The 14823-nt window shown below is 66.7% G+C and overlaps 3 protein-coding genes across 7 annotated transcripts; 2 read left to right on the top strand and 1 right to left on the bottom strand.

Annotated features, from left to right (window-relative positions):
• Window positions 1–682: 682 nt before the first annotated feature.
• Window positions 683–5900, bottom strand: RGS11 (regulator of G protein signaling 11). Of its 4 annotated transcripts, none has more exons than XM_032126395.1 (17): window positions 5801–5900; window positions 4873–4969; window positions 4504–4554; window positions 4312–4418; window positions 4158–4209; window positions 4017–4075; window positions 3770–3846; window positions 3574–3655; window positions 3374–3442; window positions 2690–2719; window positions 2545–2606; window positions 2207–2320; window positions 1974–2089; window positions 1544–1631; window positions 1295–1433; window positions 1148–1230; window positions 683–1078 (listed from the first exon to the last, which is right to left on the bottom strand). In XM_032126395.1, the coding sequence occupies exons 1-17, from the start codon at window positions 5858–5860 to the stop codon at window positions 952–954; spliced, it is 1413 nt and encodes a 470-aa protein (XP_031982286.1). In that variant the 5' UTR covers window positions 5861–5900; the 3' UTR covers window positions 683–951. The 4 variants fall into 4 exon arrangements, with proteins under 4 accessions (XP_031982286.1, XP_031982287.1, XP_031982289.1 ...); XM_032126396.1 differs by having other exon boundaries at window positions 2690–2713; XM_032126398.1 differs by lacking the exon at window positions 5801–5900 and adding an exon at window positions 5638–5794.
• Window positions 5901–6483: 583 nt separating this feature from the next.
• On the top strand, window positions 6484–10653 carry ARHGDIG (Rho GDP dissociation inhibitor gamma). 2 transcript variants are annotated; one of them, XM_032126400.1, is made up of 6 exons: window positions 6484–6797; window positions 7890–8075; window positions 9047–9130; window positions 9210–9286; window positions 9962–10025; window positions 10120–10653. In XM_032126400.1, exons 1-6 carry the CDS (start codon window positions 6725–6727, stop codon window positions 10317–10319), a joined length of 684 nt encoding a protein of 227 aa, XP_031982291.1. In that variant the 5' UTR covers window positions 6484–6724; the 3' UTR covers window positions 10320–10653. The 2 variants fall into 2 exon arrangements, with proteins under 2 accessions (XP_031982291.1, XP_031982290.1); XM_032126399.1 differs by lacking the exon at window positions 6484–6797 and having other exon boundaries at window positions 7364–8075.
• Window positions 10654–10751: 98 nt separating this feature from the next.
• Window positions 10752–14770, top strand: PDIA2 (protein disulfide isomerase family A member 2). The gene is made up of 11 exons (XM_032126394.1): window positions 10752–11134; window positions 11557–11763; window positions 12081–12214; window positions 12291–12428; window positions 12502–12618; window positions 12700–12825; window positions 12904–13098; window positions 13440–13560; window positions 13672–13853; window positions 13932–14015; window positions 14160–14770. The coding sequence occupies exons 1-11, from the start codon at window positions 10900–10902 to the stop codon at window positions 14238–14240; spliced, it is 1620 nt and encodes a 539-aa protein (XP_031982285.1). The 5' UTR covers window positions 10752–10899; the 3' UTR covers window positions 14241–14770.
• Window positions 14771–14823: the final 53 nt, after the last annotated feature.

Raw genomic sequence — 14823 nt, 5'->3', positions numbered from 1 at the left:
CTCTGCAGCAGGAAAGGATGCCACTATCCCCAGCATCCCAAGGGTGTTTGTTAGCCAGGATACGGGATGGCACGTCCGTGTGGGGCTGGAGCTGTCCCCAGCTCTGCTGTGTGGGTACGTGTGGAGCAGGCTGGGCTCCAGGGCTGAGCACTGCTGGGCATCAGCCCCCCTCTCCTTTATGTAACCACCAGCAATAATCCCCCGCAGCTGGGGCTCAGCTCCCGGGAAGGGAATAATCCTGCCGTGTGATCCTCGGCCTCTGCTCAGATTAGCAGTCCATGGACAGGGACAGTGGCTCAGCTGCCAGCCCTGCTCCTGGTGCCCCTGCCAGCCCACAGGGCCGTGGCACTCCAGCCCCATTCCAGAGGCCTTTTTGTCCCTCCCAGGGTGTCGGTGGGCACACCAGTAACGCCTGAGTGCCAGCTCAGCCATGCCAGGCTGGTGCTGCCCCTCGGAGCAAGCAGAGCCGTGGGTGATGGCTGTGCCGTGGGCTCCCGTGTCTGGGGGCTGCTCCCCTGCCGGGGTCTGCACCCTTGCCGGCTGCTGCAGGCGTGGGAGGACGTTGCTTCCAGCCCAGAGTACAGGTCACAATCCAGCCTGGAGAAGTGGGCAGCGCTTTGTGCACCTCCCACCCTGCCAATGTCTCCCTGGTCCCCCTCCCCAAAAACCACGGGAGCCACAGTGTTTCCCCATGGGGGTTTTATTGTCCCGTGACCGGGGCGGGGGTGGGAGGAGGGGGTGACCCCGCACCAGGCCGGCTGGGTGCGGCTTCCCCGAGGGAGAGGAGGGTCTGAGGATGTGAGTGGGGGCTGCGGCGGGGTCAGCCTGGCTCCGGGGGGACTCTGGGGGAAATATGGCTTCTCTCCTTCAGTGCTACTGCCGGCAGGGTCCTGCGGCGGGGCTGCGTGTGCTGGGTCAGGGGGCTCCCATACTGGGGGGGTGCTGTGGCTCTCAGCTTTCCTCCTCGGGGACGGGGGCAGTGGAAGGGCTCCTGTTCCTCTCCTCGGCATCGCCCGCGGGCAGGAGCAGGGCCGGGCTGGGGCTGGAATGCCGCTGTTTGCGCATGAAGGGGAAGACCCTGCGGGCAGAACAGGGTCAGAACCGGCGGGGACCACCCAGCGCCCCAGGGGACGGCCCCTGCCCTCACCGCTTCTTGGTCTCCGGGGGAATGATGGCCTCGGCCAACAGGTTCTTGTAGAGGTCCGACTTGAGGAACCGTGGGTAGGAATCCTGGACGAGCAGAGGCGTCAGGATCCTGCCCAGCCCTGCACTGCCCAGCCCCGCCCTCACCCACCTTCTTCATGAGCATGTAGATGTGCATCTGGGCATCGTCCATCACGTAGCGATGGGGCGTCTTGATGCCCTCCAGTGTTCGCTCCATCGTCTTGCTGTCGATGTTCACCCAGCGCGTGGCCCCGGGAGCCAGGAACTGCCTGGGGAGTCGCAGACGGGGTGAGCCCGGCCCAGCCCTGGGACACAGCACCGTGATGGCCTGACCACCCCCAAACTTTTCCTCCTGAACCCTCATCCCACTGGCACTCACTGGTAGATGGAGTCCACGATCTCGGCGATGCGGGACTGCTCCCCGTAGCGCAGCTCCTCACACGCCTCCCAGAAGCTCAGGTTCTCAGCTGGGGAGAGGGACATGATGCTGGGAATGGGAACACAGCCCTCGGCACCCCCCATGGCCAACCCCCAAAGGCCATCGTGGCTGGGCATGTGTCCCTGTGGGACAGAGCCAGCTGGGCCAGTGGAACCAGGGAAATTGGGGCAGATTAGCTGGAAAGTACTGGGATGTGGTGGTGGATTGAGGAGTGCCAGGACACAGTAACGGGTTGGTTTGGTGGTGTTGGGGTTGGATAGTGGATTGGGCACTACTGGGACATGGTGGGTTTCGTGGTGCTGGGTTGGAGTGGTGGCTCTGAGATGCCAAGATGTAGCAATGTTTCGGGGCTGGGACTTGGGCCACTCACCACTGAATTCCTTCTTGAGGAATTCAAGGAGCTGTGCCCGGCCCAGGGGGTCCATGATGAGCTCACTGAAGTTGAAGCCCCAGCGCTCCACACGCAGCTTCGTGGGGGTCGTCACCCTGTGAGCGACAACAGCATTGAGGCTGGCAGCCCATGGCAGCCTGCATGACCCCACAGACCCCACAACCCTGTCCTGCAGGTTGGGGTAGTGGGGGGCCTGGGGCTGGGGCACTTACGTAGGGGCATTCATGGCCCAGTACGTGGTGTCATCCGTGATCCAGGGGTTGCTGGGCAGGCAGCCAGACATGATGGGATCGTGGGGCACATACTGCTCGTTGAACTTGATGTACCTGCCAGGAGTGGTGGCTGGAGGCAACCAGGGCCATCAACCCCAGACACCGTGGGGACATGACAGGGACGCGGTGGGGATGTGCCCGAGCTCTACAGAGCCTCGGCTCCACTCCCTGCTGAGGGCTGTGGTTCTGTGGTGCCAGCCACCAGCTGCTGTCATGTGAGTGCCCCTGTCACCCTGACAGGGACCCAGCCTGTGGCTGGGGCAGCTGCTGCCACTCACCCCTCAAGGCAGATGGAGGACTTCACCCTGGTCCTGGCCATGGCCTTCCTGCAGTACTCGATCTGGGGCCAGGCGCAGGGGAGATGTTGGGGTGCCTGGCAGCTTGTGCCCGTCAGAAGCCGCCCCCACCCCTCGCCCCACTCACCTCTTGCTTGTAGTAATCCATGTTCTTGGTCTGCAAGAGATGCACGAGGCCGGGTGAGGGCATGGTGGGGCCAGGACATTGTCCTGCCACCACCACCCTTGACAATCCAGGCACCCAGTCCCCCACCCCAGCACTCTCTAGCCCATCCCCGTGGCCTCCAGCCTCATTCCCCCAGCCCTCCTGGCTCAGCCAGCACGGCCCTGAAATGAACCCTGGCTTCCCCCATTCCACGCCCCAGTGTGACACCGGCCCTAGGTTAGTGACACTTACGTGGGCAGAGGACACAGCACACGACGCAGAGAAGAGAAAGTGGGTGGTTAGTGAGGACAGCCTGAGGGTGCTGGGGCAGCATTAGTGGGGTCACAAGACAAGGAAGGGCCTGGTGACTGCTTCTGGCACCCCAGAGTGCCAGGGCTCCCTGCAGCACAGCTGCCCTGCAGGGATTAGAGGTGCTGGCACAGGGGGGTGGTGGGTGCAAGGACAAACACATGGATTCCCCGTGCTCGGGGTGGGGGACACACGGATGTTAGCAGAGCTGGGGCTCACCCCACACCCCAAAATGTGGGCACAGCCTGGGCTGAGATGGATGGGCACCCACCGGGGCAGCTCTACACCCCGGCACAGACACTGGGTGTGCCCTGTGCCCACTGGCAGGCTCAGGGGTGCCTGGACACCCCCACTCACCAGCTGGACACGGGTGGTGTGGCAGTTCCTGCGCTCGGGACCCTGCTCCAGCACGTTGGGGGCTCCCGGCTGCAACGAGAGCATCATGCTGGGGTCTGGGGGGAGCCGCTGCGCCCTCCAGACCCGCTGCCCAGGCCGGGGCCGTGCGTGGTGCCAGGGCTGCACCCTCCAGCCCGGCCCCCCCCCCGCCCCGCGCTCACCGGGGGCCGGTTGACGAGCCAGTACGCCTGTTCCTGGCAGTCGATGACGATGCGGTCGCCCTTGCGCCGCTGCTTGGCTGCCCTGCCCGTGCAGAGGCAGCGGGGAGGTGCTGGCACCCTGCCTGCCCGGCACCCAGGGGTGCTCCATCCCGGCCGCTCCCCGGGGCGCAGCGGTGCCGGCCGTGCCCGCACTCACCGGAGCTGCTCCCGTGCCTGCATCACCACGAAGTCCCACGTGTGGTTGATCCGCTTGTGCAGGAGGTTGTAGTTGTCCTGGGAAGCGACAGGTAGGCACGGTGTGCGCCTGTCCCCTTGCCTGGCTCCCGGTCCTGTTGCCCCTCCAGCACAGGGAGCGCTGTGCCCTTCTCCACGGGCGAGCACCGGCTCCTGGGTGAGCCGAGACTCTCCCAGTTCATCACAGGTGTGAGGAGGGCACCGCTCACCTTCTCATGTTCGATCAGATCTCCCTGCTTGCGGATGTTCTTCTTGGCCAGGTAAATGGCTGCAAGAGAAGCGGCGGCATCTCAGGGGGGCTGGGAAGGGGTCGCAGCCCGTGTTGGTGCCAGCGGCACGGCGGCACCTACCGTAGTCCAGCTCCGTGGCCGGCCACTTGGTGCTGGTCCAGAAATAGGGGGTCTGTGGGGGAGGAAGAGGCTGAGGCACCTGCCATGGGGTGCCACGGTGCCCAGCCGGGGAGCCCCGGCGCTGGGGCTGTGCCGTGCCCCGGTGCGGCTGTACCTGGAAGCGATAGGGCGACTCATCCGCCCGCAGCACCAGGCTGCGCGGGTCTTTGAGGGGGTAGATGTAGCCGTGCTTCACGATGAGGTTGCCGAGGTGCAGCGACTCTGCGGAGTGGGACTGGGGGCTGAGTGGAGGCTCGGCAGCCCCAGCTGCCCCCGCGGTGCCGGCTGCCTGCGCCAGGGCACTCACCCTCCTCGGAGATGCCGTACTTCTGGATGAGCCACTCCACGATGTCGTTCCCTGGGGACAGAGGCTACGTTAATGGGGTGCAATGGGGTCCCCCAGACTGGACATGGGGGGGTTCCCGGCTGGGGCACCTGGCACAGGATGGCAGTGCCGTGGGTCACGCAGGGTAACGGGGGCCCTGCCAAGGACGTGCGAGCGCCCGCCCCGCGCAGCCGATGCATAATTGATCCCAGCTGCAGCACGGGGTGCGGGGAGAGCAGCGGCGCGGGGGCCGGCGGTGGGCGCTGCTGCAGTGCTGGGGACACCCGGGGAGCTCCCACACGCCTTCCCCACCCCACGCGCCTCGCGGGGCTCCCCATCGCGGGGACCCACCTGTCATGGCGTGGGGGATGACCGTGATGAGCAAGCGCTGGTTCCTCATCTTGATGCCCATGTCGGGGTCCTGCATGCTGACGATCATCCGCTCCATCTGCCGGGCAAGGAACCGCTGTGCTCAGCCCCGCGACGGCGCCACCGGGCTTGGACACAGCCTGGCTCCCCTCACTGTGACCCCGGGCACCCTGTGACCGGGACACAGCCTGGGTCCCCACAACCCGACAGGGGCACCCAGTGCACAGCCTGGGGACAGCCTGGAACCGCGCAGTGCCCCAGGGCACCCTGTGCCCAGCCTAGGGACAGCCTGGCACACCATAACCTGACCGAGGCACCCAGCAGCCGGGCGAGTGTGTGGTGCTGGAGCTGCAGGCGCTCGTCCTCCGGGCATCCCTGGTCCGGGGAACCCCGCTTTTGGGGAGTGAGCTCAGCCGAGGCTGTGGCAGCACCCCAGCCCGGCGTGGGGGAGCCGAGCACGCAGCTCCGGGGCGCTGCCCGTGCGTAGTCCCTCGTGGGGCGGTTCCCGGTGCCCCGTGGAGGCGCCGGGGCCGGGGAGGTGCCCGCTGTCCCGCGTACCCTGGGTGGTGCTGGTCGCCCGTCCCCGGCGATCCCATGCCCGCGCCGCCGGCGGCCCCCGATGCCCTCGTAACCCCGTGCAGTGTCAGTGTCTGGTCCCCACCGTCCCAGCGCCCCGTCTGCCGGTGCCCAGTCTTCACAGTCCCAGCACCCGATCCCCGGTCCACACGGTGCCGGTGCCCTCGGTACCTCCTCCCCACGATGCGGGTGCCCGATCCCCACAGTCCCAACACCGGGTGCCCGCGGTGCCCGCTCCCCACGGTGGCGGTGCCCGATTTCCTCCGTGCCAGTGCCCGGCCCCAGCGCGATGCCCGCTCCCCGCGGGGCGGCTGCCGGTGCCGGTGTCTCTCACCTTGCGCAGACAGGGCATCTGCAGGCGGGGGTGCCGGCCGCGGGGGCCGCCGATGGTCATCGCGGGTGCGCGCCCCGCGCCGCGCCTCTCCGCCCGAACCCGCCTCGGCCCCGCCCGGTCCCGCCCCGCTGCCCCCCCCGCGGCTGCCGCCGTCTGCACCGGGCGTCCCGAACCCCGGCCCCGACCCCCGGGGTCAATTTGCCCCCTGCCCGTGGGACCCTCGGTACGGCCCGGGGGGCCGGCCCCCTCCCCACCCCCTGAGCCTCCCGGGGCCGGGGGTGCCCTGGCTGACCCGGTGCCAGCGAGGGGGAAACACACCGCTGTGGCTGCTGGATAGCGGTGCGGGCAGGGTGCGGACAGTGCCTTGAGGGTACTGGAAAGATGCTCGCTGGATACGAGCAGGGTGGACAATGTGCCGGCAGCGTGCGGGGCAGTGGGCAGCGCGGTCACGGTGCGGGCACTGTGAACAAGGGGCTGGCCAGGATGCGGGCAGTGCGGCCATGGCGTGGGCAGTGCGCTGAGGGTACAGAGAGGATGCTCCTGGGATGCAGGCAGTGCACTGAGGGTACAGGCAGGATGCTCGCGGGGTGCGGGCAGCGCAGGGCGGGCGCGCCCGGCGATGAGCTCACTGCAGTCTCGCCGCCCACGAGCGGCGGGGCTGGAGCCGCCGAGGGGCGGGGGCGGGCGGGGGCGGGCAGCGGAGCCGCCGCGTCTGCGGGAGCCGCCGCCGCCCCGCCGGGCCGCGCCGGGCAGCGCCGGGAAGCGCCGGGAAGCGCAGCGGGGAGCGCGCGGGAGCAGCCGGCACCGCCGAGCGCGGCGGCAGCGGGCGGGAGGAGCCGCCGGCACCGGCAGAGCCGCGCCCCGGGCTCCGCCAGCGGCCGCCCCGCCCGGCCCCGGGGGCAGCGGGCCCGGCACGGCCCGGCCATGCTCGGCCTGGACGTGTGCGAGGCCGGCGGGCAGCTGCTGGAGCTGCTCTGGCTGGCGCTGTGCTACCGAGGTGAGCGGCGGCGGCCGGGGGGCAGCGCCCGGGGGCGGCGGGGGGCATTGCCCCGGGGAGGGAGGGCGAGCATCACTCCGAGTCCCCAACAGGTGAGCATCCCCCGGGCACCCGGTGCATCCATGAGTGAGCATCACCCCGGGCCCGGGGGAACCGGAGCGTCCCACGGGGGAGACCCCCGCTGTCTCCCTGCCACCTCGCAGCTTGTGGCACCCGGCGCATGCCACCCTGCCCTGCCACCCGTGGGCAGCCAGCGAGTCCCCAGGTGGGTACATCCCTGGGCTGGGAGTGCCCACATGCTGCCGTGACAGCCGAGGGGCAGGGCCTTGGTGGGGGGCCCAGGGGGGCAGCAGGGCTACTGCTGTGTCCCCATCACCAGCGCTGCCCTGGGGACCCACATCTTGGCCCTGTGGCCTCACACTTTTGGCCCTATGGCCCCGGGGCTGAGTGCAGGCAGTGGTCTCTGCCCCATGCTGGGTGCCCAGCACATCCCCAGCGATGGAGTTCCAGGGGCTTTGGGGAGCTCAGTGCTTGCAGTCACAAGGTGGGGGGGGGGGGGTGGGGTGGTGCAGTGGGCAGGGAGAGTCAGGGACTATGGGGACATCACCCACCCTTGTGCCCCCCAGCAGCCTGGCAGCACCGGAGCCACCATCCCAGTGACGCCTTTTTGCACTGCAGCTGCTGGTGGTTTGGGTTTGGGGTGGGAGATGGGACTGGAGGTTGCCCAGTGGGGTTGGAGGGAGCCGCAGGGCAGTGACAAGGACTTCTCTGGGCGACACGAAGGGGGCCTGCGGGCTGGAGGGGTCTGCAAGCGCCCCCCAGATCAAGCACAGCGCATAGGCAGCAGCTCGCCTTGCTCCATGACCGTGCGGAAATGCAGCCGGCGGCAGCACCTCTGGTCTCAGCTGTGCCACCAGGCCCCGGGGACACCGAGCCTGGTGGAATTCCCACAGCTCCGAGCAGGGGAGCAGCTTGGCCTCCCCACGGGGATTTCCCATGTCACAGCCCAGCCACCCCCTGCCCCCCAGTGCCTTCGTGTCGGGGGGTGTCCCCCGGGGTGTCCCCGGGGCTGCCACTGCCTGTCCCCCGCAGACATCATGGCTGACAAGGAGGGGGTGACGCTATCGCTGGAGGAGGAGGAGGAGGATGCCGACGTGGCCCTGGCGTACAAGACGCCGGAGAAGAAGAGCCTGCAGGAGATCCAGGAGCTGGACCCAGGGGATGAGAGCCTGCGGAAGTATAAGCAGGCACTGCTGGGCGCCATCCCTGCTGCCGTGGGTAAGGCTGGGGGCTGCAGTCGGGTTTGGGCACCGCGGCACCCCGGCAGCCCAGCCGGGGGATGGAGCCTCAGCGGGCACAGGGAGCTCCGGCGTGCTCGAGCAGGGAGCGTCCCGGGGGGCATCCCCGGCAGGGAGGGCACATCCTGGCTGGAATCGCTCGTGGGTGCTGCCTGTGCCCCCCACCTGCGCAGAGACCCCGGCATTCCCTGTCGACAGAGTACCGGTGCCCGGGGACCCCAGTTGCCTTGGTTACGGGATCACCGCCGCAGTTTCCATAGGAACGGCTACAGGGAACCGGGAAATTCATGGGGATGACGGAGAGGAGCGAGCGGCGGGGGCGGGGGAGAGGGACACCGGGGTAACACGGCTGCCAGTGCCCAGGCGGTGCTCCCCATGGCCCCCACAGCGGCCCCCCAGGCTGGTGCTGGTCTGCACTGGGGGTCCCTGGGGTGCTCCACGGGCCGAGCATCCCAGTGTCCATCCATGAATGCACTGGGGAGGGTGCAAGCTGGGGGATGTGTGTGTATGCAAACCAGTAGGGTGCATGAGGGGTGCACCATGGTATGTGTGAAAGCTGGGGGGCGTGCAGGGTGGGCTGGGGGCGTGAATTAGACCAGTGCCCACCTCAAGGGATGCCCTGGCTGCACATGCTGCATCCTCCTCCTCTGCTTCCCCTTGTCCCGCTCCTGAGCCAGGGAATGGCACACCCTGGGAAATACCCGTGTCTGGGTCCTTTGAACGTGATACCTCAACAGGCACCGATGCCAGTGATGGGGTGACCTGAGATGCCCCTGCTCTCCTGTGTCCTGCCTGGCTGCCTGGCACTCGCTTGCTTTAACATCCCTGCCACAGACACCGTGGCCCTTCCTGCCATTACAGGGCCATGGGCAGCCCCTTGGCTCGCTGGGGTGGAGGTGATGGTGGACTGGGCATGGTGGGTAAGGTCTGAGCCCTGCTGCTTGTCCCTAGATGCCAGCGTGCCCAACGTGCAGGTGACAAGGCTGACGCTGATGTGCGAGCAGGCGCCGGGGCCCATCACCATGGACCTGACAGGTACGCCCTGGGGACACCTGGGGGAGGAGGAGGAGGAGGAGGAAGGGGTACCAGGCTGATGGACCCTCTGCCTGTGCAGGAGATCTGGAGGAGCTGAGAGGTCGGGCCTTTGTGCTGAAGGAAGGGGTGGACTACAGGGTGAAGGTGTCCTTCAAGGTGAGGCGTGTGTGGTACCCTGTGCCCACTGACTGGGCATGTCTCTGCTGCCCTCACACCACGGGGTCCCTGCCCCAAGGGGTCCTTGTTACCCTGGGTCCCTGCCTTTGCATCCTGGATTCCCTGCCCCAAGTGGTCCCTGATCCCCATGGGTCCCTTTTCCCACAGGTCCCTGCCCCACAGGGTCCCTCTTGCCGCCCATGGTCCTTGCCTGCCCCAGGGTCCCTGCCTTGGGACATTTGCTTCCCACCCTTTACCCCTGGGGTCTGTGCCCCTCTGGGGGTCTCTGCCCACCCTGAGTTCCCCAGGCTCCTGGGTCTCTGCCACCTTGGGGGTCCTTGCTGTCCCCAACGTGACTGCCACCCCACGTGCCTGCCCCTCTTGATGGTTCCTGCCACCACAGAATCCTTGCTTCTCCCAGAGATCCCAGCAATGCTGCCTATCCCAGGGTTTCCAGGAGGTTCCTGCCCCTCCTGAGGGGGGATCCCTACTGTCTCTGAGTCCCTGCTCCTCTGGAGTTACCTGCCACCCTGGAGTCCCTGCCGCCTTTGGTGATGCTGAATTCTGACAAGGGGCTGGATCCTGGAAGAAGTGGATGTCAGGATGGGTACCCAAGGCCAGGGGTTCCCATGCCATGGCGACAGTCCCAATGTCCCCCCTGCCTTCTGCCCGCAGGTGAACAGGGAGATCGTCTGCGGGCTGCGGTGCCTGCACCTCACCTACCGCCGGGGCCGGCCCGGTGAGTGGGGCTGGGGGCTGGGGGGCCGGGGCTGGGGTGCCCCCACGCTACCCTGGCCCCACTCACCCCTCCGTCCTCTCCCCTCCTCGCCCAGTGGATCGCGACGTTTTCATGGTGGGCAGCTACGCGCCGCGGGCCGAGGAGTACGAGGTGGTGACGCCGGCGGAGGAGGCGCCGCGGGGATGGCTGGCACGGGGCTCCTACCGCGTCCGCTCCCTCGTCACCGACGATGACAAGACGGAGCACCTCTCCTGGGAGTGGGGCCTCTGCATAAAGAAGGCCTGGGAGGACTGACCCCGCCCCCCGCACCCCGGCTCCCCCCGCCAGCTCGGGGACGCGGTGCCGCCGTCCCGGGGCACCCCTGGCCGGCACCGCCGCGCTTGCCCCAGTCGCGTGAAGGGTTGAGGGGGGTCCCTTAGCGAGCGAGAGCCCGTGGTCGTGGTCTTCGCAACCAAAGTTATTTTTAATTGCTCTTTTTTTTTAAATATCGACGCCCGCCTGGTCCTCACGGCGTCCCCATCGCTGGGGCCGGGGCTGTGACCCTGCCGTGGTGGTGCCGTGTCCGGTACCCGCCCGGTCGCAGGCTGTGCTCTTCCATCGCCATTAAACCCTACAGACTGGTCTCTTACTGGTGTGTCTGTGCCTACACCGCCTGTGCGTGTCCCCCTGCTCCCTGTTCCCCGCGGCCGTATCCCCGGCCAGGTCTCCCTGCGGCGGCGAGCGGCTGGAAAACAGCCACCTGGTCCCGCTGCCTTATCGGCGGGGCCGGGCAGCCAGTAGCGGAGGGCCACGAGCCCCAGGGGACCGGCACCACCCGCCCCCACGTCCCTTATCTTCGTCCTCCTCCCCGGACAACATCTTCAGTGCCGGCACCATGCGCGGCTGCGGGTCCCGGCTGGTTTGGCTGCTAGTGCTGTCGCTGGCCTGGCTGGGCCCGGCTTTGGGGGACGAGGATAAGGATGAAGAGGTGGTAGAAGAGGAGAAAAAGCAGAAGAAAGAGGATGAAGTGCTCTCAGATGAGATCAAGGAGGAGGACAATGTCCTGGTTCTCCATGAGCACAACTTTGCCCGTGCCCTGAGTGAGCACCAGCTGCTGCTGGTGGAGTTCTGTGAGTGCCCCCACTGTGGGCAGGGGTGTGGGTAGGGGAAGATGTGGGGTTGGGAATATTGGCAGGGGGGACTGGCTGCGGCTGAGCGTGGGCAGAACAGACACATAGGCACAGGATGGAGGGTAGGTGGGGTTGGCAGAGGCAAGGCTGTGGGTCAGAGCGGCAAGAGCACAGGCCATGTGGCAGGGCATGGGATGGGGATGGACACACGGAGCAGGGACACAGGCAGAGGCATGGGGTGAGGGGTGTGTAGCACGGGCGTGGGACACAGGACAGGGGCACATGGTGTGAGTGTGGGACAGGGGCATAACCTGGGGCCCAGTAGCCTCACACAGCCATTGGGCTGTCCCCACAGTTCCCACCCTGGTCCCCAGGGTGGGGACAAACCTGTCCCCATTATCAATGCTGTCCCCTATCCACAGACGCGCCGTGGTGTGGGCACTGCCAGCAGCTGGCTCCTGCCTTTGCCCAGGCAGCCACTGAGCTGAGGAACGAGTCCAGCCCTGCCCGGCTGGGCAAGGTGGATGCCACGGCACAGACAGCCCTGGCCACTGAGTTTGGCATCACCTCCTACCCCACGCTCAAGCTCTTCCGTGATGGCAACCGCACCCACCCCCTGGCGTACACCGGTAGGGCTGCGGCACCACGCAGCGTCCGTGGCACCCATCGAGGGGGACACTGCCAAGGGGCTGGGGAGGGTGGCAAGGCCTGCTGGTGGGAGGGTGGCACTGTCCTTGTGGGGGTCACAGCGTGGTGGTGAGAGGGGTGGCAATGTCCTGGTGGTGACAGTGGACAGGTGACAGCGTGGTGATGATGTATGAGGTGGTGATGCTGCGCAGTGCCGTGGTGGTGGTGGAGGCGGGTGGCTGAGGTTGGTGGCACAGAGAGGGGTGGCAGCCTGGTGAGGGTTGTCAGGTGACGTCGGGAGCCCTGCTCCTTGTGCCAGGCCGCATGGACAGCAAGGGCATCGTGCGCTGGATGCAGCGCCGGGCCGGCCCCAGCGCCACGCTGCTGCAGGACACCAACACCGCCGCCGCCTTTGTCAGCTCCCAGGACTTGGTGGTCGTTGGCTTCTTCAAGGTGGGCTGGGGTGGTTGGGGCTGGACCGTGGCCGTGGCTGTGGCTGTGGCTGTGGCACTGACAGGTGGCTGTGCAGGACCTGAAGGGTGAGGCAGCCCAGGCGTTCTTCGAGGTGGCTGCCGAGATGGTGGACATGACGTTTGGCGTGGCAGAGGCAGCTGAGCTCTTCCAGGCATATGGGCTGTCAGCTGACACCGTCTGCCTGTTCAAGAAGGTGAGGGGGTGGCAGGGGAGTGGTGGGGCCATCCTGTCCTCCCCTCAGCCCTCACAGGTCCCTGCCCTGGCAGTTTGATGAGAGACAGACAAACTTCCCTGTGGACCCAGCACGGGGGCTGGACACTGCCGAGCTCACCCAGCTGCTCCGCGTCCACAGCCTGCAGCTGGTGATGGAGTTCACCAACGAGGTACAGCCTGTCCCCAGCCCTGTCACTGTCCTGCAAGGGCCATGGCTTCCCTGCTCTCATCCTCCTCCTCCTCCTCCCCAGACATCCAACCAGATCTTCAGTGCCAAGATCCCCCATCACATGCTGCTCTTCCTCAACAAGTCTTCATCGGAGCAGCTGTTGCTGCAGGATGGCTTCAGGGCAGCTGCCGGTGGCTTCCGGGGTGAGGTGAGGTGGCCCCATGGCAGGGACATGGAGGGTGGCTGTGGGACTCCCCAGCCTCAGTGTCCCCCGTTCCCTGCCCAGGTGCTCTTCGTGGTGGTGGATGTGACCGGGCATGGTGCCGACGTCCTGCCCTTCTTTGGCATGACCCCTGCTGACGCTCCCACCCTGCGCCTCGTCAAGATGGAGAACAATCGCAAGTACCAGATGGAGCAGGACAACTTCTCGGATTCGGCCATTCGCACCTTCATCCAGGCAGTGCTGGACGGCAAGGTGAAGGTGAGGGATGCAGCACGGTGCCAGCCAGCACCGATGGATTCTGCCCTGTGGTGACAGATGGGCTGTTGGCTCAGAAGCCTAACGATGACAGTTGTGTGGTGAACACCAGGGACCTGTTTGCTGATACTTCTGCTGCCAGGCTTGAGGATCTGGGGATTTGTTGTGGGCAAGGGGGCAGGAGACTGCTGCTGTGGAGACACACAGAGCTGGGATGGCAGCAGAGGGGAAGATGTGGTCCAAAAGGCAGCACAGGAACATACCCCTGCCCCAGCCTGCACTGTGCCCCAGGGGCCTCTGGCACTGCTCAGCCCAGGCTGTGGCTGTCCTGACTGTCCCCACAGCCTCACCTGCTGAGTGCCGAGCCCCCCGAGGACTGGGACACGCGGCCCGTTAAAGTCCTGGTGGGGAAGACCTTTGAGCAGGTGGCGTTCGATGAGACCAAGAATGTCTTCGTCAAGTTCTGTAAGTGCTGGGGCCACCCATGGCCCTCCCTGGGCTCTGCCATGGGGCTCAGCCCCTCCACGACAGCCCCAGCCCTGTCACAGACCCCTTGGCAATGTGCCCACCCCGCAGACGCGCCGTGGTGCCCCCACTGCCAGGCCATGGCGGCCGCCTGGGAGGAGCTGGCCGAGCGCTACAAGGACCGCGAGGACATCGTCATCGCCGAGATGGACTCCACGGCCAACGAGCTGGAGAACATCACCATCCACGGCTTCCCCACCCTGCACTACTTCCCCGCGGGGCCGGGCAGGAAGGTAGGTGTGGGCACTTGTGGGGTCACCAGAACCTGGGGGCAGTGGCACCCTCAGCAGCCTCCCCTCCCACGGCTCCAGATGGTTGAGTATAAGAGCACCCGAGATGTGGAGACCTTCTCCAAGTTCCTGGACAACGGGGGGACACTACCTGTGGAGCCTCCGGTGAGTGAGGTCAGGGAACAGCCCCCTGCCCAGGGCAGCCCCCAGCCCCTGCTGAGCGAGGGGATGGATCTGGCAGGATGGGGACGGGGACAGGGTCAGGCAGGGAGTGTGTGTCCATCCATGCCTCACTGCTGCCTTCTCCAGGTGACCAAGACCCCTGGGAACAGCACGGGCAAGGAGGATTCAAGTGCGCCGGGGACAGATGGATCCCGGGATGAGTTGTGAGCCCTGTCCCGCTCAGGCATGTGCTATAAACCACCTGGAAACAACGTGGGCTCTCGTCTGTGTCTGTGGCTCCGTGTGCTGGGAGCACCCGCCTGTCTTGGGGCCACAGCAGGGCTGATAATGGGCAGAACCTCTCTGTCCCCCTGGGGCAGCTGTGCCACAGCACATTCTGGCAACCCCGCGATGGCATGGGGTGGCCAAGGAGCCCAGTGCTTTCCATGCTGGCCCTCATGCTGGAGTGGTGGGGTTCAAGTGATGTGGGATCAGCTGGGGTTTCTTTCGTCACATACCAGACCCAGGGAATCCTCAGGAGCTGCTGTGACAGCCAAGGCAGGCAACATGGGGTTCTACAGGCACATAAGCCTGGCTTGTAGCCTCTGGCACCCCCAGCACTGTCCCCTGTCTGCTGAGACATACCTTCAGGAGCAACATGTCCCCTGGGTCCAGGACCTGCTCGGCCACCCCTCCCGGGAGCCCAGAGCAGCCCCAGCCCTGCCCTGTACCCAGAGCCTTCACCAGACCTGCCCCATCCTCTGTCCATCCCAGAGGCTGCTGAGGGCCCAGGTCTGCTCCATGGGGAAGG

The sequence above is a fragment of the Corvus moneduloides genome, chromosome 16 (genome assembly GCF_009650955.1).
Source record: "Corvus moneduloides isolate bCorMon1 chromosome 16, bCorMon1.pri, whole genome shotgun sequence".
Taxonomy (NCBI): Eukaryota; Metazoa; Chordata; class Aves; order Passeriformes; family Corvidae; genus Corvus; species Corvus moneduloides.
Note: the sequence above shows the minus strand (reverse complement) of the source record. Positions and strands in the feature narration are given on the sequence as shown.

What these genes read in the sequence shown, in the direction of transcription:
- RGS11 (XM_032126395.1), bottom strand. Translation starts at nt 5,860, where the DNA reads ATGACCATCGGCGGCCCCCGCGGCCGGCACCCCCGCCTGCAGATGCCC. An exon ending in CAGGCACGGGAGCAGCTCCG is followed by an intron (nt 3,656 to 3,769) that starts GTGAGTGCGGGC and finishes CTGCACGGGCAG; the next exon opens with GGCAGCCAAGCAGCGGCGCA. An exon ending in TCCTCCATCTGCCTTGAGGG is followed by an intron (nt 2,321 to 2,544) that starts GTGAGTGGCAGC and finishes CACTCCTGGCAG; the next exon opens with GTACATCAAGTTCAACGAGC.
- ARHGDIG (XM_032126399.1), top strand. Translation starts at nt 7,505, where the DNA reads ATGGGACTGGAGGTTGCCCAGTGGGGTTGGAGGGAGCCGCAGGGCAGT. An exon ending in CATCACCATGGACCTGACAG is followed by an intron (nt 9,131 to 9,209) that starts GTACGCCCTGGG and finishes CTGCCTGTGCAG; the next exon opens with GAGATCTGGAGGAGCTGAGA. An exon ending in CTACCGCCGGGGCCGGCCCG is followed by an intron (nt 10,026 to 10,119) that starts GTGAGTGGGGCT and finishes CTCCTCGCCCAG; the next exon opens with TGGATCGCGACGTTTTCATG.
- PDIA2 (XM_032126394.1), top strand. Translation starts at nt 10,900, where the DNA reads ATGCGCGGCTGCGGGTCCCGGCTGGTTTGGCTGCTAGTGCTGTCGCTG. An exon ending in TGATGGAGTTCACCAACGAG is followed by an intron (nt 12,619 to 12,699) that starts GTACAGCCTGTC and finishes CCTCCTCCCCAG; the next exon opens with ACATCCAACCAGATCTTCAG. An exon ending in CACTACCTGTGGAGCCTCCG is followed by an intron (nt 14,016 to 14,159) that starts GTGAGTGAGGTC and finishes TGCCTTCTCCAG; the next exon opens with GTGACCAAGACCCCTGGGAA.